Source organism: Pinus tabuliformis, chromosome 6 (genome assembly GCF_031772625.1).
Source record: "Pinus tabuliformis cultivar Carrire ecotype Pingquan chromosome 6, CPIR1, whole genome shotgun sequence".
Classification (NCBI taxonomy): Eukaryota; Viridiplantae; Streptophyta; class Pinopsida; order Pinales; family Pinaceae; genus Pinus; species Pinus tabuliformis.
In genome coordinates, this window is record NC_142292.1 from 2088447086 (window position 1) to 2088470700 (window position 23615).

General features: G+C 38.8%; 1 protein-coding gene across 4 annotated transcripts in view; it reads left to right on the forward strand.

Moving 5' to 3' along the window:
- The window catches only part of LOC149267588 (cytochrome c oxidase assembly protein CtaG / Cox11 family), a 166223-nt gene that overhangs the window by 83317 nt on the left and 59291 nt on the right, over positions 1-23615 (forward strand). For all 4 annotated transcript variants that reach the window (XM_089433601.1, XM_089433592.1, XM_089433606.1 and 1 more), the window contains 2 exons: positions 5942-6014; positions 6159-6263. In XM_089433601.1, coding sequence (XP_089289727.1) covers positions 5942-6014; positions 6159-6263 — 178 coding nt within the window. The remainder of the gene's footprint in view (positions 1-5941; positions 6015-6158; positions 6264-23615) is intronic.

Consider the following 23615-nt stretch of genomic DNA (forward strand, 5'->3'; position numbering starts at 1 on the left):
TGGGTATTAAAAAGTTTCTGCTTGATGTGATGCATGGAGACAAATTGTCACTTTGCAGTCACATGGGATTGCATTCGGTTTTGAGTATACAAGAAGAGAGTAATAGCTATAGAAGACATTTGAGAGCTATACCCCTCAATTTTTGTAATGAGTTCAAAACATTTTGCTAAAGAGAACTCAACAAGAAAGTGTGTGACTTTTCTAAGCGACAAGTTAGCAATAATATGGTGAGACCATTGTGTTAGCGCAACAGAGGAATGGTGGAAAACCAAGTCACATACTTGAAAGGGAATATTGTTGGTTCAGCCTTTGCAAATGCTATCGACTTCTATAGTTAATGTTGAGAATGTTAATGCAATGCACACAATGTGTTTATTCCTTTTGAGATGATGGTGAATATAGGGCTTGTAACTCAACCTCCAAAGTTAGAAAAACAATTGAATGAAGGAAGGACAATAGCCAAGAGTTGTGAAGTCAAGTGGTGAAGGGATGACATTCACTACAAGCTACAAACCACATATATCTCAAGAAAGTACTAGAAGGAAATTTGTATCAAAGGCTCCGAAATTATTTCTAATACCTTGATGAAATGACATTGGAAACTTGCATTGCTTAATTTCACATCTAGTTGAGCTGGAATTGAGCTGAAATTTAGCCACCTTACAGGCTTGTATTGGAAAGACCTCACGCTAACATTGGATTTTGGACATAATTGAAATGAGTCAATGTCTTGATAGTTGATGAGGAGAAGACTGAAATAAAGTGTTGATGTGCGGCCTTTGAAACATAACTGCGGCAACTCGACATAGTTCCGTGGCAGTCTTAAAGGAAGTATGCTCAACAAAATAATAACCAAAGTTGCCACACACACACACACACACACACCATTGGCGTTGGACAATAGTGAAGCCGACCTATTGTGGATTATGAATGGAGCCGAGTTGTTCATAAAAGACTTAAGCTGTCCTCTAAGGTTGATCTAAAACCATATGGTGCTTATTAGTAGCTAGTGCCGACCATCATATGCCTTTATAAAGACATATGGTAATGGTTGGACATTTAGCCCACTTTGTAAGAGTATGGAGGACTAAAAGGAGGTTTGAAGACAATGCTTGCTAATTTTGGTTTGAATGCAGATGTTGTTGGAGCAACTAGTCCACTTTGGGGTTTGGATTGGATTAGAAAAACCCTTTCTTGGATGATACTATGGGATTGTGCGCTCATGTTGGAGCATGATTAAAAGGCTTTAGCACCAGATGGGAAGGCTTATATAGAAGAAGTTATGTCGTTGAAGGGCCTTTCGAGATTGGGCACTTCACCAACAACCCTTCATTTGAGAAAGGGTCATCTTTTGTGGGCTTGAGCCCCTAATTTTTGTACATGTGGCATTAGAAGCCCCATTTTACATTTTTTAGTTTAATTAATTGGTAAAGAGGGCCTTTTGCCCTTCCTTAGGCTAATTTAGGGGGATTTTTCACTTAGAAAAATTATTATTAATTTTAATATGAGGAAAGCTAATCACCTCCTTTATAAATAAAGGTGCACATTCTCTCATTTTCTCATGGATTTTTGGGGGAGAAATCCCATATATGGTTTGAAACTTTCTGCAATTTGGCTATGGATATTGCAAGTTGAGTAAATTGTTTTTGGGATGGTATCTTTATTGGAGGGAATTTCCTTTTGGATTGATGAAGTGATTTAATTGTGATTTCGTGCAATTTTATTGTGAGTACCTTCTTCCATTTTGCAATTGTTGTAGAATTAGGGTTTCAGTGAAATTTTCATCCTAATGTATCGAATATTTTATGGCTCTAGCATCTCCTTTCTCCAATCGATTGACAATCACTAGGGTTTTAATTGAGAGTTTTTTCTCTCTCAGCGCGCTCCAATCAAGTCTTCAACTAAGGAGTAAGTCTATGGCTGAAGACTTGATTATTGGTGGCTAAGTCTAGAACAAGGCATATCATCTTTATCATGAGGTAAATAAGAAGTTTATTCTTTCTAGAGATGTGGTTTTTCTTGAATCACCAAGAATGACAAAACTGTTGAGCGACAACTTGATCTTTTGGATAGATTCACTCATGTAAAGACATGCCATGAATTTGATGATGAGATTCCATATCTTGAAGGGGGAATCTCTATCTTGGATCAATCTCTAGAATCTCCTTTTGAAGCACCATCTCCCCCTTGTGAAGAAGTTGTAGCCACTTTATCAAAACAAGAAGTTCAATTGGATGATGTTATTGAGAGGATTGAAACGCTGAACCTTGATGGAAATGCAATACAATCTCAGTCAGTGGAGCAACTCAGACCATATTAGAAATGGACAAAGTGGCTCATGAAGACGCTAGAAAGTGTTCATCTCAATGAAGTTGGAAGGACAATCAACAAAAGTTTTGTAAGACAAGATGGTGGTGATGTAGATAATTTAGATTCATGTGATGTAGATGATATGGATGTTTCATATGATTGTGAATGGAATTTTCTATACAAACTTTGAACCAACTTCCTTTGAAGAAGCCATGCAAAAAGAGTATGATGCCATCATCAAGAATGGGACATGGAAGTTGGTGGACCCTCCATTCGGAAGCAATCCAATTGGTTGCAAATGGGTCTTCAAGAACAAGTACAATTTAAATGTCACTTGACAAGCACAAAACAAGGCTAGTGGCAAAAGGATTTGCATAGAAAGAAGGCATTGATTATGAGGAAACTTTTGCTCCACAACAAAATGGGCTACCATTCATACTCTATCTGCCTTGGCTGCATAGAATGGATGGAAAGTTCATCAAATGGATGTGAAGACTTGAAAGGTATTGTCTTCATGTATTAACCAAAAGGTTTTGTTGTAAAGGGACAAAAACATAAAGTGTGTAAACTCATCAAATTCTTATTGGCGGACTTAAACAAGCACTATGACCTTGGTATGAAAAGCTAACTAAGCATCTTCTAAAATTGGATTTCAAGAACTTTAATCTTGACGATGTAACTCTATTTGTCAAGAAAGTTGGCAAATTTGTTGTATATCTTGTAGTGTATGTAGATGATTTGTTGATAATATGGAACAATGAAAGCTATGTTGCATCTATAAAGAAAGAATTGAAGAAAGGCTTTGAGATGACATATTTGGGTTATCTTCAATACTACTTGGGCATTGAAGTGATTCAAAATCCTAAGTACATATTCATCTACCAAGAAAAGTACACTGGAGAATCATTGAACAAGTTTGGTTTGGTTGAGTGTAACTCCCTCTCTACTCCAAAGGAACATAATTTGAAGCTCCCATCAAAATAAGTATAAATTTGAACATGCAACCAAAGTACATACAAATTGTGGGAAGTCTTATCTACCTTACGACGACCAGACTAGATATTTCATTTGGTGTTGTTCCGGGTTCATGTAAAAACCTTGTGAAGGACATTGGTTTGCTGCAAAAAGAGTTCTAAAATACTTGAAGGAAAGTCAAGGCTTTGAACTTGAGTGTTTTAAGGTGGGTTTCTTCAATCAGACTTTGATGGGGATAAGGAAAATGAACTTTCAACTTCACATTATCTCACGAGTCCTGGATCAGCATCTGTCACTTGGAGATCACACAGACATTTAGTTCCAACAGATTCCACAATAGAGGCAGATTATGTGGCAGCTGCAGAAGCAACAAAGGAGATTATGTGGCTTAGGAAAATACTTGAAGATTTTCAAGAGAATTGGTGAATTCTACTCTTATGGTTGACAATACTTCTGCAATCAAGTTTGCTAAGAATCCCAAATTCCATGATTGAACCAAGCACATGAACATAAAGTACCATGATTTGATATCATGTAGAGGCCAAGACTATTCATTTGAGACATTTTTTCTCAAATGAGAAAATTACAGACATCTTCACCAAAGCACTTGGAAGTGAAAAGTTCGAAAATTTCAGAATGATGCTGGGACTCATAAACACCCCTTTGGATTACAGACGGGGCAGGGAATGTTAGATCGCTGTTGCCAACCTCCCGATAAAATCAATAAATTCCGAGTTTTTCAAGTTGCTGATTTTATCAGCCGATTATTTCGAGAGTTTTTCAAGTTTCAAAAAGTCACAATTTAATCGATAAAATCGCAATTTTATTGTGAGTTGAACAAAAAAATCACGGGGGTTCTTGCGAACCCCTGAAATCAAGATTAAATCATAAAAATCAGGGATTTTTTGAAAATGAAAAAAATGGATATTTTTGTACTTTTTAGAAATTTTTGCGGAGTTTTTGCCGATTTTTTTGGTTTTCTCCAGACTTTTACGACTTTTTCAATTTTTGGACCCTTGCCGATTTATTCTCGAGTCCGACTTTTGCAACATTGTGTTAGATACCTAATTCTTAGGGATTGAGGCATATTGTAAATACTTCTGTGAATAATTAATTTAAAAACATGAATAGTCCTGGGTGATTGTCAAGAGTTATTGGAGATGTTAGAAGATGAAACCAAGAGTCATCTCCTCAGTGTATTTATTTATTGTTCACGTTAATGAAAGCTTCTTAATCCATGGAGTTATTCCCTCAGTCTGACAATTTTTATTTTGTTCTCCAAGAAAAGCTTTTAGGATTGGTTCCTCTTCCCTGGAACATCCAGATGAAGGGCAGCTGAACTGTCAGCCACAATAACAGTGGGTAACCCCAAGGGACTTAACCAGATCTGAATCTGTGACCTAAGGCCTCCTCATGACCAAGATGCATTGGGCAGATGGTTCAACCAACTGAGCTAATCCTCGGGGCTAATTTTTCTTCGAGTTCTATGTGGGAGTCTTGATTTGATTTTCTTTTCTTATTTTCTCAGCCTCATCTAAAACTAATTTGCCTTTGTCAATTAGGGTCTTTACAGTCAATCATTTCTTCATCTTCCAGCAGTCTTTTGCTTTTCTTCCTCTATGACATCTCAAGTGTCTGTAGTGTCATGTAGTGAGTAATCATTTTGTGTCTGATATGTAGTGAGTAATAATTTTGCAGACTAATTTCAGAGCCATTCAATTTGTTGTACCTAGGGTTTTCTTCCAATCTGGCTTTATTCTCTTATTCAGTCACCTAACATACACACTTAAAACACATTTAGATTGGTCATATTGATATTTTTATTTAGATTGTTTTTCTTGCATACCTTTCAGGCTTGGCGATGGTTTGCAAAACCATCTAATTTGTTTTAAATAACGAAACATACAGTCCCACAAAACATGTTCTTTTTTCTATCTAAAATGGATGTTGATTATTTTGGGCATAGCCTGTTTTTTAGTTTATGCTTATTATGCTACCTATTATGATGTTTGCTTGAGCATCAATTCTCTGCTTAATTGCACCGTTGATGAAAACTGTGTAGTATTGAAGAACTCCATAACTTGTGTTGTATGTTTAACAGTGAACAGTTCCTGCCCTGATTTTAGCTGTTGCACTGAAATATGCTTCTAGTGGGTAATATTGTTGAATTTAAGATTGCATGATTGACTCTATAAAATCTTCAGTAGGTACTACAGCGATAATGGTAGAATGTTCATTTTACTGGACATTTCTGACTAATGCAGTTTAGTCTATCTTCAGGAGACTATCCAATCTGGTAGCATGTATAAATGAATCTCAAGGAAGATGTTATTACTGATATTTTTAATTACAGGACACTGTGCCTTTAGATTGACTTGAGACATTATGTTTGTTTATTGAAGATACATACAACCTATTCAATTTCTTTGGAGATCTTTCAATCCACATTCTGTTCTTGTTTTCTTGTAAATTATACATCATCTAGAGTGCACTAATCTGATGATTTCACTGACGACTTCTAACACAGTGAATCCAGAAACAATTAATGACCCTATTTTATTCTGTAGCCAAATCTGCTGAGCAACTTAACCTGTTTGAAAACAATTTTTTAATTATTTTTATTTTATCTGAGACACTTGTTATTTTCATGTTCTAGGGAATTAGTGATCCAGTTCAATGCTGATGTTGCTGATGGTATGCCATGGAAGTTCATTCCTACTCAGAGAGAGGTAACAGTTCTTTTGTTCAAGGGAAAATTAATGAATGAAATCTTGATACACTCTTATTCACTGACAGCATGTTCTGATTATATAAGTTTAGTGCCAAAGAATTACCCTATCATGTTTCCTTAAATAGTTTGCTTACTTTTACAGGTAAGGGTGAAACCTGGAGAGAGTGCTCTTGCATTCTACACTGCAGAGAACTTTAGTCAAAAAGCTATAACTGGAGTTTCTACATACAATGTTACTCCGATGAGGGTAAGATTTTAGAATGTTCTAGGATCACCTTGTTAATGGCGTTAGGTACAAGTGCATTTACATAGGACTGCAATTTTCAAGTGAATAATTAGTGTGCCTTGCATTAGACTTGTGCAATGGTCAATTAATTTTAAATTAAATTAGTTTTGAAAATGTCTTGTGGAAAATGATTTGGAAATTGCACTTAAAGCTGTTGTTGATAATGACATCAAAGCTAGAGATGGTGGGAAAATATTGGTGAGGTAAAATTTGCAACAGATAATGGTAATTGGCTAGACATGAGTAAATATGAGAATTACTTTTATATTTGGCATGTTGTAAAATGTAACTAGGTTCGGTCTTCATAATGACATGTAATTGTGACTTTTGTAAATGATGAAAAGAAGAGAATAAAATTATTTTTGTAAAGCTTGCTTCATGGGTTTCATGAGCAAGAGATTTTATTTATTAGTGGCTCCCATTGAGAGCCTTAGGATTTATCATTAGAGTCAAAGAGTCAATGTCATGTATGAAGAGCTCTTCTTGAGCATATGTCAAATAAATAGAAGACTATGTAGCCCTCCAATGACAAGCACACAGTCCTCTCTTCATGTCGGCTTCTAAATAAGGTGACAAACTCATGTCGGCTCACATTAAGGAGACCCACCCATTCGGATGCTCAGGTCGGCTTAAGTATATGGACGAATCACTATATATAGGAGGCTAGGCTCCTCGCATTAACACAGAACAGACTTCGCATATCTCTGAGATTTTTGGTGGAGAAGGCAGAAAGGAGTTCGGATAGGATTTGGATGGGTACAGTAAATGGGTTGGATGTAATCACAGTCAAAGGGAATATGGATCCCTCTATTTTGGATGGATGAGCACAGTAACAAGTTTGGATCTCCTTGATCAATAGTTTGGAAAGAATGCAGAAGACTGTCTCATTAAAAGGACTGGCCTACCTTACAGTGAAGTATACCTCTGTCTTGGTGTCACATCAAAGTGCAGTAAGGTCTCATTGATAACATAACAGTTCGTTGTAACTACAGTTTGTTGATGATACTATTGTGGTAAAGGTATCATCTTTGTGATGAAGATCTCGGTGTCAAGGCAGTGATGAAGATCTCAGTAATGATAAGAAAGTTGAAATGAGAGAAGAGGACTTGTGTCTTGGTCTTGGAGTGGCTAATAGGTCAAGGGTCTTGGTCTTGGTATTCGTCAATTGGAATCTCTATAAGAAGAATTTGTGCGGGTTTTACTCTCAAAGAGTGAGAGGTTTTGGCCCTGGGTTACTGTTTGATGAACAAGAACACTAATAATCTAACAAGAAGAAGATCCTAATCTAAACAAGTAAAAAGCATTCACAAGCAGTCATTAATGAAAGAGAAATCACCTAATGCAAATGCCGTAGAATTTTGAACATGACAAATAGTTACTTCACTTTTAAGTAAGTTTAAAATTGATTTTTCCATTAGGTTCAATAAACCACAAACTGCATCAAAAGAGCTATAGTCTTTTCTTGGTACAAGTTTTATTATTGGCTCTCTTAGCTTATAAATAGGTTATATTTAATGTAATATCCTATGATTATCTGCATTATAGGTTTTGTTAGATATATTCAAACTTGGCTAATCAAGATTCATGAGACTACTTGAATGAGTAATAAATTCACTTAAGTGACCTTTTAAGAATAGTTGTCTTTATGCCCACGAGACTTTGAATAGATGGTGATTGGGTATACTGTTAAGGCACTCCTTGATGATAAGGTCACCAGTTCAAAACCCGTGGGTAGTGTGTTACCCCTCTATCAGTGGGGGTACACAGAATTTTTAGTGCATCATTCACCACCTTTGTAAGCTCAAGGTCACAAGTCAAATATTAGAATATTCCTTTTTAGTATTTAATGCTCATTCTTTTAGCTGTTGCTATTTTTTATTCTTTTAGCAGTTTCTTAGATGAAACTGATTGTTTCCATATTATACATAGAAACTTGATGTTTCTATTATTGTAAATATCTCTGTATTATTATTGAGCTTCAGCTTGCTCATGATTAATTAATTGATTGGAAATCCATATGCGTTGTTCGCACTGTTTTATGGTATCAGAGCACGGGTATTTTTTGAAATAATTTTTCATTCGTGTGAAAAATTTTGTGCTTCATTTCGAAATTACTCTCTAGGCTTTGAATCTGCTGTTTGAGTTGTTCCTCGGTGGTTTTATGAGGGTTTCTGGTGTCATCCGAGAGATTTGAAATACTTCGTGCTGGATCAGACGCTGTTTGAAATAACGGTCGATTGTTCAGGGGATTTCGATAAAACGGCCACAGGTATTTTCGGGTTTCCTTAGTCGTATACTCCCTCGACATTGCGTTCACAGCGTTTGGTAGCCCCTTGCCTCTGTTTTCCTGTTATCGATATCGCTGGTGGATTCGGTGGGTTTTGTTGGCAGAGTTGAAGCAACTGCAGGTAATCATCAATCAATTCCAGTCAGAAGTTACGTCACCTCTGCAATCGGCGAAGACCGCTCTCTGCCGCCGCGTCCAATCCTGGATCTGCACCACGAGACTGACAATTTTTTTGCGGCAAAAGCCGAGACTGCCAACATTTCGTGTGGCGTAAAACTTTTGGCATATGTCTCGACGCCAAATTTCCGCCGTCGTTCACCAAGCAGTCTTCGTATGCTAGAAGCCGACGCAAAGGAGCTGCACCTGATACGACAATCTGCAACACACTAACTGCAATAGTTGTTAATTCGAAGGAGCCGATTGCAACAACAGCGGGAGGCACAACAGTTTTTAAGAAGGAACACGGCGTCTTCGATCAAACGGTGGCTGGTATCGAGACATTTCCGCAGACCCTTTCGTTTTCATCCGCATCGTTCATTTGACGGGATCGTTCAAATGTAGAATTTTTGCCGTGGCACCTGTGCGTTGAAAAAGGGCACTTACGACTTCTGATTGGCGTAAGCGTGTCGGTTCTGTTTTGCCAAGGGTAAATCGATTGATTTTTAGCGCTAAATCAACCTGATTCCAGTCCGGAAGCTCTTGATCACTGCAGATTTCAGTGATTCTGCGTGTTGGAAGGTTTTGAGCAGAATAAGTCTGGCACTGTCGGCTTGGACTCAGCGGCAGTCATTCCACAAATCCGATTACACACCACGTAATCATTCCTGGTGTGCGTTTTGCGGCAGTCTCTCTCTTTAGTGGCGTTGCACCATCGATGTATTTGTGACAGCGGCTTTCTCCAGCAGTAACAGTCGGCAAAATTCGTTTTTTTTATGCAACAGTCAGCCTCTTCAGCTATCGGTTCAACATTTCTTGGTCCGAAAGAGGTGACTTTGGATTAGTAAAGGCAGCGGAAACCATAGAGAGCATCCATACTGCAAACAGCCGGTATTTCTAAGAACTGATATTTGATTTCGAAATAATTTTTCATAGTTTGAAAAATTCAGTAGTTCATTTCGAAACTGCTCTCAGGGAGATTTCTTGATCAGCTAGCTTCTTCGCATCTTAATCTCTTGAGTTTTTTCATTCCTTTCTAAGGTCGAGCCCTCTGTAAGCCAGGTAGCCTTCACTGAGTCTTAGCCTCGGCTTTGCTCACTGTGATAAAAGCTTACAGTCGTCTATCTCGATACAGAAATGGATTCTTCTCTGTCTTGTGAGATCTCCACAATTTGTTGATTCTTCCTATCTAGTGTTTGTTTAAGAAAATTGTGCTTCTTACAGTAAATCAGCTTCCTTTGGAATCATTTCATCTTTATATCAGCATCTGTCAATTTTTGTCTGGATCAGCCAGCATCCTCGTTGAAATCCGTGCAGGATTTTTTGTATTTTTCCATATCTTGGGAAACGTGCAGATGGCTTCGTTAACCAATCCCATGTTGGAAGGCAGTCAGGAATATTCCGAGCAGACAGAATCTGCCTTTTACGCCTTTATGGCTAAAAGGTCGTCAGATCATGTACCGTCTTCTGCTTGGTACATTGACTCTGGTGCATCACGCCATTTCTCTCACAGGCGTGACTGGTTTATTGACTTCTCACCTTTCAGTGATTCCGTGGTATTTGGTGGAGGTGAAAAATACACAGTGGTTGGCAGAGGTATCGTTCAGATCCAGTCTGGTGGGCGCACACTCATCTTCTTGAATGTATACTATGTTCCTGGTATGGAAATTAATCTGCTGTCTGTCAGCCAGATTATGAGGAATTCTCCTCAGCTTGATGTAGTGTTCAGTGCGCACAAGTGCTCCATTATTGACAGGGAGACTAGTCTAACAATTGCTGTTGGCCTAGAGGACCATGGTCTATATAGGCTACTTGACACCGGTGACTCTCCAGAAGTGGCTCTAGCAGCACGTGTCTCTCCCATCAGTACTATATGGCATCAGCGATATGGGCATCTAAATATGCAGTATCTCTCTCAGCTCTCTCGGGAGGGACTTGTGTCAGGATTACTTGATATTCAGACTCAGCAATTGGGGGTATGCGACGCCTGTCAAGCGGGAAAGCAACATCGGTCTCCATTCAAGGATGGAGAATCTTGGCAAGCATCTAAGGTACTTCAGTTACTTCATGCTGATATTTGTGGTCCTATGAATACAGCGTCTATCACTGCTTGCAAATATTTTTTACTTATTGTAGATGATTTCAGTAGAAAGATGTGGGTGTATTTTCTAAAAAATAAATCTGATGCACTTAGTACCGTTCAGAAGTTTAAAACCTTAGTTGAAAAAGAGTCTGGCTGTAACATCATGACTCTTAGGACCGACAATGGGGGGAATTTTGTTCTTCAGCTTTTGCCAACTTCTGTGATATTCATGGCATCAAACGTCAGTTAACCACACCCTACACTCCTCAGCAGAACTGTGTTGTCGAGCGTCGCAACCGCACGGTTGTTGAAATGGCTCGTTCCATGTTACAACACAGGAGAGTTCCAAACAGATTCTGGGCTGAAGCAGTATTTACTGCTGTTTACCTTCTTAACCGATCACCCACTCAGGCTATTACAGGGAAGACTCCTGAAGAGGTTTGGTCTGGCCGTAAGCCTAAGATCAGTCATCTCAAAGTATTTGGCTCAGTTGCATATGTTTGGATTCGAGCTGCTAAGCGCTCTAAGTTGGATTCCAAAAGCCAGAAACTCATGATGACAGGGTACAGTGATCATCACAAAGCCTATAGGCTAATAGATATAGCCACTGGTCATCTTAGCTTCAGTCGGGATGTAGTATTTGATGAAGACAGAGGATTCTTTCAATCTTCTTCTTCTGAGCAGTGTTCTGAGGATCAGCCTCACAATGTTCTTCTTTCGGTCGGTCCACCTGATGGGAGGGATGATGTAGCATCAGTGTTTGATAACACTCTATCTGAGCTTCCTCCAGAAAATAACCCTCCTCTTGCGGTCCCTATTGCTCTTGAGTCTTCTCCACCTCTTCCTGATATTGGTTCCTCTACCCCTGATATTGGTTCTTCTACTCTTCGGCCTAAATGGTGGGCTAAAACCATTGGTGATCTCTGGGATGATGAGCTCCTTGAAGGTAGAACGTCTAGACATAAGAACAGACAACAATCTACAGTCAATTTTGCTCTTATGGCTAACCTACACAGTATTTTTGAGCTTGAAACCTATTCAGAGGCTAAGGGTACATCTGAGTGGGAACAGGCTATGGAAGCCGAATTCCAGAGTCTTCAGAAGAATCACACATGGACACTTTCTGATCTTCCTGCAGGGAAAAAGCCCAAAGGCTGCAAATGGGTGTATAAAGTGAAATACAAAGCTGATGGAACCATAGATAAGTATAAAGCTTGGCTTGTGGCTCGAGGGTTCTCACAGAAGGAAGGCATCGACTATGAGGAGACTTTTGCTCCTACAACCAAGATGAGTACCATAAGGCTTGTCCTTGCCCTAGCAGCTCAGTTCAAATGGAAAGTTCATCAGATGGATGTAAAAAGTGCTTTCCTAAATGGTGATCTCCAAGAAGAAGTCTACATGACGCAGCCTATGGGATTCAAGGTTGCTGGTCAAGAACAGAAAGTGTGTCGGTTAGCTAAAGCAATCTATGGATTGAAACAAGCTCCTCGGGCTTGGTACATGAAAATTGATCAGTACCTGACAGATCAAGGTTTTCAGCGGAGCCCATCTGATGCAAACCTGTACATCAAGCATACTGGTGATGATATCTTGTTTGTGGTTGTCTATGTGGATGACCTTATCATTACTGGCAGCTCTGCACATTTGATCCATGGGATCAAACAAGATTTATGCAGAACTTTTGAGATGACAGACTTGGGACTTCTTCATTACTGTCTGGGGGTTGAAGTTTGGCAGACTGAAAATCAGATCTTTCTCTCTCAGTCCAAGTATGCCAAAAATCTTGTGGACAGGTTCAGAATGCAGGATTGCAAACCGGCCACGACTCCTATGGAACCAGGGCTCAAACTTTCAGCACAGTCATCCTCTCCCCTTGTGGATGAAACTTTATTCAGGCAATTAGTGGGCAGTCTCATCTATCTTACTGCTACCAGACCTGACATCAGTTTTGCAGTAAGCTACATTTCCCGCTTCATGTCAGCTCCTAAAGCTGATCATTGGAACGCAGCAAAGCGTGTGCTACGATATGTGCGTGGCACTTCTGATTATGGCCTCCTATACACTCGAAGTTCCAATCCTATACTCAGGGGTTACACTGATTCTGACTGGGCCGGTTTGGTTGATGACCGTAAATCTACAGCTGGGTATGTGTTTAATCTAGGATCCGGTGCTGTTACTTGGACTAGTAAGAAGCAACAGGCAGTGGCTCTCTCCTCAACAGAAGCAGAATATCGGGGAGCAGTTAAGGCATCATGTGAGGCAGTTTGGCTTCGACGTATGCTGGCAGATATGCATGTTTCCCAGACCGGGCCTACTTCTTTGTTTTGTGATAATCAGGGAGTGCTCAAACTTGCCAAGAATCCAGTCTTTCATGAACGAACAAAGCATGTGGAAACTCATTGCCACTACATTCGCCAGCTTGTTGAAGACGGCTCAGTTCAGTTGCAATATGTTCCCACAACAGAGCAGCCCGCCGACATTTTCACCAAGCCTCTTGGTCCTGATAAATTTGTAAAATTCAGAGGGTCTATTGGTGTTGTAAATAGATTGAGCATTAAGGGAGGGTATTAGAATATTCCTTTTTAGTATTTAATGCTCATTCTTTTAGCTGTTGCTATTTTTTATTCTTTTAGCAGTTTCATCTTTCTTAGATGAAACTGATTGTTTCCATATTATAGATAGAAACTTGATGTTTCTATTATTGTAAATATCTCTGTATTATTATTGAGCTTCAGCTTGCTCATGATTAATTAATTGATTGGAAATCCATATGCGTTGTTCGCATTGTTTTATCAAAGCCATGCTAAAAACCATGTGAGGCCCTTTGTTAGGTCTCTTAGACCTGTGTCCTATCAATTTGAGTTTGTCTCCATTTTATTCTGTTGGACCATGCCTTGTCCCTTAAAAGCTTCACCTAGGTGATCTTGTCCTTGATTAGATTGGAGGACCTTGGGAGGCTTCTCATGAGGACTCATGGATTTATGGGAGTTTGCATTTTATAGGGGTGATCACCGGTGTATGGGCCAATCCAGTCCACATCAAGGTGCACTTATGTCATTCCACATGGTTAGTGTCTATAGAGTCTGTAGGTAACCTTGGCCTAGGTGTAGTGTTACACATGACAATTTTCACAACATAATATTCTCTTGTGACAACTTTCACATTTCCTAAAGTAGTTCACAATTCCTAATGCAAAATGGTCCAGGTGGTCAAGAAGTCAACCTAGACTCATATTGTAGAGCATTATGAGAGGATCAAGCCTTGTGAAAGATGCTTATCTACATTCAACTAGATCCATATTATTCTTGGTTGGATTTAGATTTAGGTGGTCCATAGCAGTGTTTTACAACCAGGCCGAGTCAACTCGGAAACGGCCGGGTCAAACCGAGCCATTAAAAAAATTTGCGACCAGGCCAGCAAACCGGCTCGGTTGACCGAGTCAACTATGACTCGGCCTGGTCATTGGATGACCAGGCCGAGTCATAGTTGACTCGGTCAACCAGGCCGAGTCCGTATTGACCAGGCCGAGTTAATGAAAACCGGCTGGGCAGGCATAAAAGACATAAAAAAATTCATTTTTTTGGTATTTTTCAAATGTTTAATGGAGTTTAAGGATTCCAAACTGTTTAATGCAATTTAAGTCACATATGTTTTAATATGGAATCGAAATCTGCCATATATCTATTATCACTGTTGACTATTCAAGTGTGAAGGGAGCTGAGTTTTGCTGTATGTGTTTCCTCATTCCACAATTCTTTCAGATCGTGTCCATTGTTGGAGTGACATGGTTATGCACTGATTTTCTGAGCTGAAGAGTGAAAGGGCTGATATCACTATCATTGTTGAAGATACCAGTGGTCAATCCCTTTGAAATAAGCCCAGGTTCTTCATATCTGTTTAATGTACAGATCTTATTACAGCTAGTAAATCTGATATCTAGATTCTATATATCAGTCTATATATAAGGTATCGTCCAAATTACAATTGAAATGTCAAACGATGCCCTGGATGAGGGCCTACTCTTGCACTCAACAGAATACCTAAGAGACTCAAAGTTACAAAACAAATTAATGCAAAAAGGACCTAAACAGTACTATGCTGCTGGTTATAACTTATAAGGCCTAAAATCTGCAGTTAATATAACTTTTCCTCAAGCCCTACTACACATGTTCGAGCCCTAAACACTTTACTTGAGTCTTCAGTGCAAATGGTTATCCACAATCAAGCATAAGTCCTGTTGTTCATTGTTAGTGGATGTGGAGTTCTTTGGAGCAGGTCTGTAATAAAATTCTGGGTGTGCAATTGAAAAGGAATCCCAACCGAATCACAAGGGAAAAAGGAAGAGAACAGATCTTAAGGATAAAAATTTAAAATAACCCTAGACTCAAGGTAAAACAACACCAACGGATCAAAAATACAATAAAGTTCTGAAATTATACTCAAAGAATTACCCAAACAAATTCCATTGGAAATTTGGAACACACAAAGGAATACAAATTGAAACCCTTACCTTGACACCTAGAGCTACTATATATTTTTTTCACTGTTCTGATGATGATGATCCAGACTCCAGAGATTGGTCGAGATGATCTTGGCTCCTCTGGCAGTAGCTACTAGCCAGTAGTAGTGTAGCTGCTAGCAGTGCTGCAGTAGTACTAGTATTGGAGTCTGGTCACCATCACAGTTTACTTTTGTTGTAGAGGCCATTTCTAGCCTCCTTGGTTATTTGTATTTTGTTTTGAGTCTTTGATCATGTATGACAGTTGACTATGTATTGCCATTGGGTACCATTTTGATATAATGGATTGGTTCATGAGCCTACTTTGATCATATGTTGTCTTCCATCTATATTATAATGCTGTGTGTTTGGACTTTGGAAACATGAATGAAAATCTTTAAAATTATGTTTAAAATATTTAAAATTATGTTTTTTTATAAAAAAAATAAATATTTAATGTATTTTTTACAACGACCGAGTCATTGAAATCGACTAGGCCGAGTCATTACCGAGTCGGAGTCGGAGTCGGAGTCGATCCTCGGCCGAGTCGGAGTCCGAGTCGGAGTCGTAAAACACTGGTCCATAGACTAGTTAGTTAGGTTGATTTCTATTCTTGAAGAAGTCCATATATTCATTTAAGAATTTCAATTATGTGATGATTTGGAGCCCTAAAGGCCTCTTGTGAGTTTGGTAGCCAACAAGAGCTCAAACTCCCTGTGAATCCCTACATAAGACGACAACTTAAGTCGTAATGCATTCCTAACCACTTGCTGGAAAATATTGGATGGACTTGAAATTCTTTGTCAGGCCAGGCAGTAACTCTCCAAAGGCAGAAAAAACTGATTCATGTATATTCCATAGGTAACCCATTGTTATATACAATAGGGAGTGTTTGTTCAGTTCATCTCCCGATGACTGTTCACCTTCCCAATTTATTTATTTACATAAAATTCCCAATCATGAAGATTAGGTGTCAACATTCCCCCCCCCTTAATCTGAAGGGATGTTGATGAGTCCAAGCATCATTCTGAATAGTTCAAGCTTTTCCCTTCCTAGTGCTTTGGTGAAGATGTCTGCAATTTGCTCATTTGTGGAACAATGACGGAGATGGATTGTTTTGGCCTCAACATGATGTCGAATCAGATGATATTTAGTATTGATATGCTTTGTTCGATCATGGAACTTTGGGTTCTTGGCCAACTTTATTGCAGAGGTGTTATCAATCATGAGTGGAGTTGATTGTACTTGTTTTACCTGCAAATCTTCAAGAATTTTCCTGAGCCACACAATTTCTTTCGTTGCTTCAGCTGCTGCCATGTATTCTGCTTCTGTTGTGGAATCTGCTGGAACTGATTGTTTGCGTGATCTCCAGGAGACAGCTCCTGATCCAAGACTCATAGCATATCTTGAAGTAGATACCCCAGTTTCTTTGTCTCCATCGAAGTCTGAATCAGAGTATCCAATCAAGCTGAAGTCGTCCACCTGTGTATACTTGATTCCAAGGTCTTGAGTTCCCTTCAAGTACCTTAGAACTCTTTTTGCAGCAGACCAATGTCCCTCACAAGGCTTTTGCATGAACCTGGAGAGGATTCCAACAGTAAGTGAAATGTCTGGTCGGGTAGTAGTGAGGTAGATGAGACTTCCTACAAGCTGTCTATACTTTGTTGCATCCTCAAATTCCTTTCCTTCAATAGATGTGAGCTTTAAGTTTTGTTCCATTGGGGTAGAAAGAGGATTGCATTCTGTCATCCAAATCTGTTTAACAAATCTCCAATGTATTTCTTTTGAGAAAGAAATATGGCTTTTGGATGTTGGGTTACTTCAATGCCAAGATAGTAATGAACATAGCCCAAATCAATCATTTCAAAACTTTTCCCCAATTCCTTCTTTATGGATGCAATGTAGCTTTCATTGTTCCCTGTCATTAAAAGATCATCTACATATACCACAAGATACACAACTGTTTTGCCAACTTTCTTGACAAACAAAGTTGCATCATCAAGATCAAAATGATTGAAGTTGAGTTTCAGAAGATGCTCAGTTAGTTTTTCATACTAGGCTCGCGGTGCTTGTTTGAGGCCATACAAGGACTTCACAAGTTTGCATACTTTATGTTCATGTCCTTTCACAGCAAATCCTTCAGGCTGGGACATAAAAACATTCTCTTTTAGATCTCCATTCAAGAATGCAGTTTTTACATCCATTTGATGGACTTTCCAACCGTTCTGAGCTGCGAGTGCAAAGAGTGTCTGGATGGTGGCCCATTTTGCTGTGGGGGCAAAAGTTTCCTCATAATCGACCCCTTCCTTTTGTGCGAAACCTTTTGCCACAAGCCTAGCTTTGTGCTTGTCAAGTGAGCCATCAGCTTTGTACTTGTTCTTGTAGACCCACTTGCAGCCAATTGGTTTGGTTCCAAATGGAGGATCAACCAGCTTCCAAGTGCCATTCTTTATGAGAGCATCATACTCCTTTTGCATCGCTTCTTTCCATTCATCATGAGAAGCAGCTTCTTTGAAGGAAGTTGGTTCAAAATCTGTAGACAAGTTCAATTCACAATCATAAGTAACATCCATATCAACAGGTGAATTAGAGTCATCTACATCACCTCCATTTTGTCAGTTTGAAATTCTGGTTCCTGCTTTTCTAATTTCATCAGGATGAACACTTTCAAGTGCCTTTGTCAGCCATTTTGGGGGACCTTTCTGAGATGGTCCAGGCTGCTCTGTTGATTGAATTGGGACAGAATCAAGATTGAGTCTCCCAATTCTATCAATTAAATCACTTAAAGCATCATCCGTTGTTGGAGTTTCATGCAGGGGAGATTGTTCTTCAGAAGAAGATTCCACATGTTGATCTAGTATAGGAATCCCCCCTTCAAGATGTGGAATTTGATTATCAAATTCTTGAAATGATTTTGTTTTTGCGAATCTATCCAAGCGATCAAGTTGCCGCTCAACAACATTGTCAGATTTGGATGATTCAAGAAAAATGACATCTCTAGATACAACAAACTTTTTATTTACTTCATCATAGAGGCGGTATGCTTTAAAGGTGTTTGAATACCCCAGGAAGATACACTTACGACTTCTAGCACCAAGTTTGTTTCTATGTACCTTTGGTATCAAAGCATAACAGGTGGAACCAAAGATCCTAAGATGTTTTACCGAAGGAACATGTCCATATCACAATTCATAAGGAGTCTTGTTTCTTATAGCATTAGATGGACATCTATTCTTTATATATGCAGCACATAGAACAACATCAGCCCAAAACATTATCTTTACATTTTTGAAGAAAAGCATGGACCGTACCATATTCAAGATTGTTCTATTCATTCTTTCAGCTACACCATTCTGTTGGGGATTATAAGGCACAGTTGTTTGATGTTTGATCCCATGTTGGCGAAGATAGTGTTAAAATTCATTTGATGTATATTCTTTTCCATTATCAGTGCGTATAGACCCAATATGAGATTGTGCGTCATTTTCAATCCATTTATGAAAATTCTTGAATGTTTGAAAAGCATCAGATTTGTTCTTCAATAAATAAACCCAACACATTCTGGTGTAATCATCAATAAATGTCATGATATATTTATTTCCATTTGCAGAAGGAACAGGCATTGGACCACATAAATCTGAATGAATGAGTTCAAGCTTCCTATGTGTTCTTGAATGTGAATCATGAAAAGACTGTTTGCTATGCTTTCCTAGAATGCAAGCATCACATTGCTTATGTTTCCTAGGAATTGTAGGCAAACCAGCAACACCATTTTTCTTCAATAAGCGGAGACTGTCATTGTTTAAATGTCCAAATCTAGCATGCCATAATAAACTTGATGGAAGTGTACCTTCTTCATGATGAGAAATATATGAGAAATGTTGTGCATGAGCAGAGGTTCCTTGCAGTTTGAGAAGTCTTTCTTCTTCTATTCCCCTCATGACAAGTGAGTGGTTAGATGCTTTTCTTACCTCAAGCTTGCCATCAAACATATGAATGGAGTGACCTTGCTGGCGGATGTGGACCAAGGACAACAAGTTTCTCTTGAGCTGTGGGAGATATAGAACATGATCCAGAAGAAAGTCTGGAAGACCAGGTAGTTTAAGCCTGATTGTGCCAAGCCCCGATGGCTTGATTTTTGACTGATCTGCAAAGTATACTGCTCCATCAACATTGTCAGTGAAATCTTCAAAAAAATCTTTTCTATGAGTCATATGACAGGTTGCTCCTGAATCAAGCAACCAATCATTTTTCGAAGAAGCAAGTGAAGCATTAAACAAATCTTCATTTACTCCAATGTTACATTGTGCCTCAATATAGTGAGCGGATTCAGGTGCTTTACCTTTGTCTGTATCATTAATTTTACCTTTCTGCTGGCTTCTTTTCTGCTCAATTTTGTCCCATGGTAGCTTGCATGTAGAAGCATCATGTGATCCATTTCGTTTGCAGCGAATGCAATGCAGATCTGCCTTTTCTCCTTGAAAATGTCTGCCCCCTTGCCTCTGAAGTATCTTCCTCTTCCTCTTCGTCCACCTCTTCCTCTTGTAGAATCTTGAGCAAGATGCTTTTCTTTATGAGCAAGGCACACAGTCTCTTCAGAAGATTCAGGGACTGTCTTCTTTCCAAAGGCTTTCTCTCTTTCAGCAAACTTTTTCACAAGAGAGTCAAAGGTTATATCTTTAAGATTTCCATTTGCTTGTAAAGACTCAAGATAATTGGAGTAAGTAGGATAGAGTGCCTTGAGAAAAACAATAAGAGGGATATCCAGCTCAACCTTAGTGGATTTAATATCATGCATTATAGACTTTACTTCAGATGCAAGAGCAAGAGGATCATTATTTTTCAGTTCAAGGGTGAAGAGTTTAATCATGAGCTGAACAACTTCAAGTGCAGAATGTGAGTCATAGAGTTCTTTCAGCTTTTGTAAAGCTTCAAAGGCAGTTGAATATGATGAAATATGGCGACTTACTTCTTCATTTACAGTTGCTGCGATTAATGCATAGGCTTTGTTGTTCTTGTTTTCCCAAATGACGAGCTCTTTGTCTGATGTAGGCTGTACTGGGTCATTGTCTCCTTCTCCGACACACACTTTTTTCCACAACTCATTGAAGATGAGGGTGTGTTTTATCATCCGGGACCATTCAGGATAGTTCTCCTTGCCAGTGAGAACTATTCCTACCATAGAGATGATTGAATGCATTCTGTAAAAAATACTTCTGCTGATAAAAAAAAACTTTTGCTGATAAAAAAACTTCTGTTGATAATTTTTTTTTTTTTTTTATATTTATTTCTGCTGATATACAATGAAGTTGTACTCAAAAGGGCAACTTTGCTAATTTCAAATTCTTTATGCACTCAGTTTTCTTCAAATGACTCCAGAATTTATAAAATATCCTCCCCTTTCATTTTCTTTTAGTGGGATTCCTTTTCTCGAGACAAGTGCAAAGAATAATGTTGAAAAAGTATTTATGACCATGGCATTCAGTAGGCAGCGTAATGCACCATTATGATACCTCGTGAGATTATGAATAATCCGGCATATTACTCAGTGCAGATATAAACAACACATACCTCACACTCTCCAGCATACAATACAACACAGTCAACATTGAAATTTACACGAGATCTGTGCTAACCTCAGCCTACAATATGAAAATGTTCTCCATCTCAAACACATATAAAATGTGAAGAATCCACCTCTTTTTCACAAAATTAATACAATCATCACCGTGTCCTCCGCAGAAAGGTTCCTCTGCATAAACAGGCACTGTGTATTGTTTCTGGCTCTCGCCATCTTGCTATTAATGTGCAGAGAAATCTGAGTTGGGCAGGCAGCGAGGTGCCTAAATAAATGTTTTGATCGAGGAAGTAAAGTAATAGCCAGAGCGGGCTAAAAATGTACAGAAGAGTGGTGGGTTTGGCCTTATCAGGGCTGCTGTTGGTTATCTGTTCTGAGATATTTCATGGGTCGATTCACGACTACACCGATGATGCCTTCTTGCCATAAGGGAATGGATTCTTTTTCTATGGGGTTAGTGAGGGCCTTTATGCTTCTTTGAATACAGACAATTGGCCTGGCATAGAATATTTGATGCTCGATGCCCAAGTTCAAACATCAAAACAAAACGATACGGATAATGCAAACGCAAGGATAATCAAAACGATAATACCACGTTTCCGCTGCGCATGGAATCCCTGAGAACGGTGATGGCTCGCCTTCGAGCTCGAGATCAGTTACCAACACTGTCAACGGGTCGCACAATTTCGCAATACAGGGTTATTCCTTGGCCAAGGGCATGGGCGTTGGGTGAGAGCGAAATGATGCTTGGACAGGTCTGCATAGAGGCACCAACGCATCTCTGGGCATGTCAGGCCATCGACAGAGGCAGAGCAGCGCTCAACACTGAGGCAGTGGCAGACTATTTCAGGACAGAGGCAGTGGCAGAGATGAAGGGAGTTACGACTATTTTTAGAACTGGCTCTGATACCATGTCAGGCCAGGCAGTAACTCTCCAAAGGCAGAAAAAACTGATTCATGTATTTTCCATAGGTAACCCATTGTTATATACAATAGGGAGTGATTGTTCAATTCATCTCTCGATGACTGTTCACCTTCCCAATTTATTTATTTACATAAAATTCCCAATCATGAAGATTAGGTGTCAACATTCTTCTTTGTTCCGTTGAACCTTTCTTTTGATAATTGTAGCCATACAAAATCATTAATTTCAAATGCATTATTTAATGCATGTCAATCATGTTTAGCATTGTATCCTATTTGAAATTCTTTCAAAGCCCTTTTCCCTTGTTTATGAATCTTCCTAAATACCTTCAACAAACATGAAAGCCAAATACCACTCATCTTTCTCATGTTTGCCACATGTTCGTGTGATCGACTATCAATTCAAATGGGATTTTTGACAAAAATCCAAGACAAACCTTGGAAGGTGAAAAGGCTCTTAGATCCATGAATTATCTTGTTATATGAACAAAAAATATTTGGGAGACTTTCATCGCATCCTTTGGATGTTTGTGGTTGTATAGAGGAAGTAATTTGTAATTTTGTACTCATGTACAATTAATTGTTTATTTTTGTTTGTATGTGTGGATGAAATGTAATTCTCCTTTTCAATTTGGTGTCTTTCAAAGTTTGCAATTTTGTCCAAATGATGTTGAGAAACCTATTGTCCCTACTTGACACAACAGAGGGTAGGCAATTTGAAATGCACCCACATATGTAAAGAATAGTTTTGGCATATCTTGCCCCACCACTAGAGTTTTGCAAGAAATAACTACAAACTTTTGCTAAATCTTTTGACAACCACAATATTGTATTTATGTGTAATGCCCCCATTTTTCACTTATGATGTGGATAGGATGGATTTTCAGGGATGGTGAGGAGAGGTTTCCAGTGGTCAGAGAAGGTATGATGGCTGAATAATCAGTTCTTGGGTCAAAAACTGATTTTTAATTAATCAATTTATTGATAAAAAGAGGAAAAGTGCTTAATAGGAGAAGAGGGGCCAAAAAGGAGAAAAGTGACTAAGATAAAAAAAAGCACTTAAGATAAAGTTAATGGGAGAATCTTCTAGAATGAAAATAAAATAATAAAGTACTTCTAGAAGGTTGGAGAGGGACCCATTGGATCTATAAAAGGAGAGGGGGATCACATCATTGGGTACATCTTGGATTTATGTATTTGGTCTTTGGTGAGGTTTGGAGAACTTGGTTCCCAACTTTTGTAGCCCCAGGATGGAAACCCTCAAGTGATTTAGTGAGACTGGGCGAGGACCCATCTCTTCCCTTGGTGAATTCATCCAAAATTCATAGGAAGCATGTATAGAAAACTAATAAACAAATAATACACTCACAACCATAAAATAAATATCAGACATATAGAAAAACCAAACGTGGCAGAAAAGGCCTTAGCCTTACAACATTCCTCACATTCTCATTATTAATCAATCCAATCCAATGTACAAAGAATGATAATAGTACAAATAAATACATGAGGAAGTTGGTCTCAAGATAGTACGTCTATCTTGGACACTATGGTTGAGAAAATATCTCAACAACACACTAATCTAGGAGCCTAACTAGTTGGAGAGAATCTTTCAACCAACTAGGCCTAAACTGACTCCTAACCATGAGGAACAAACTCAATCTAGAAAGGTAGGATTAAATCCAACTTTCTTGATTTTAATTAATTTAATTGTTTTGGACTTATAATTGTGTTCATCACATGAGAGCTATGTCACACGGTTCGGGTTCGAATTCGAGTTTGACAAT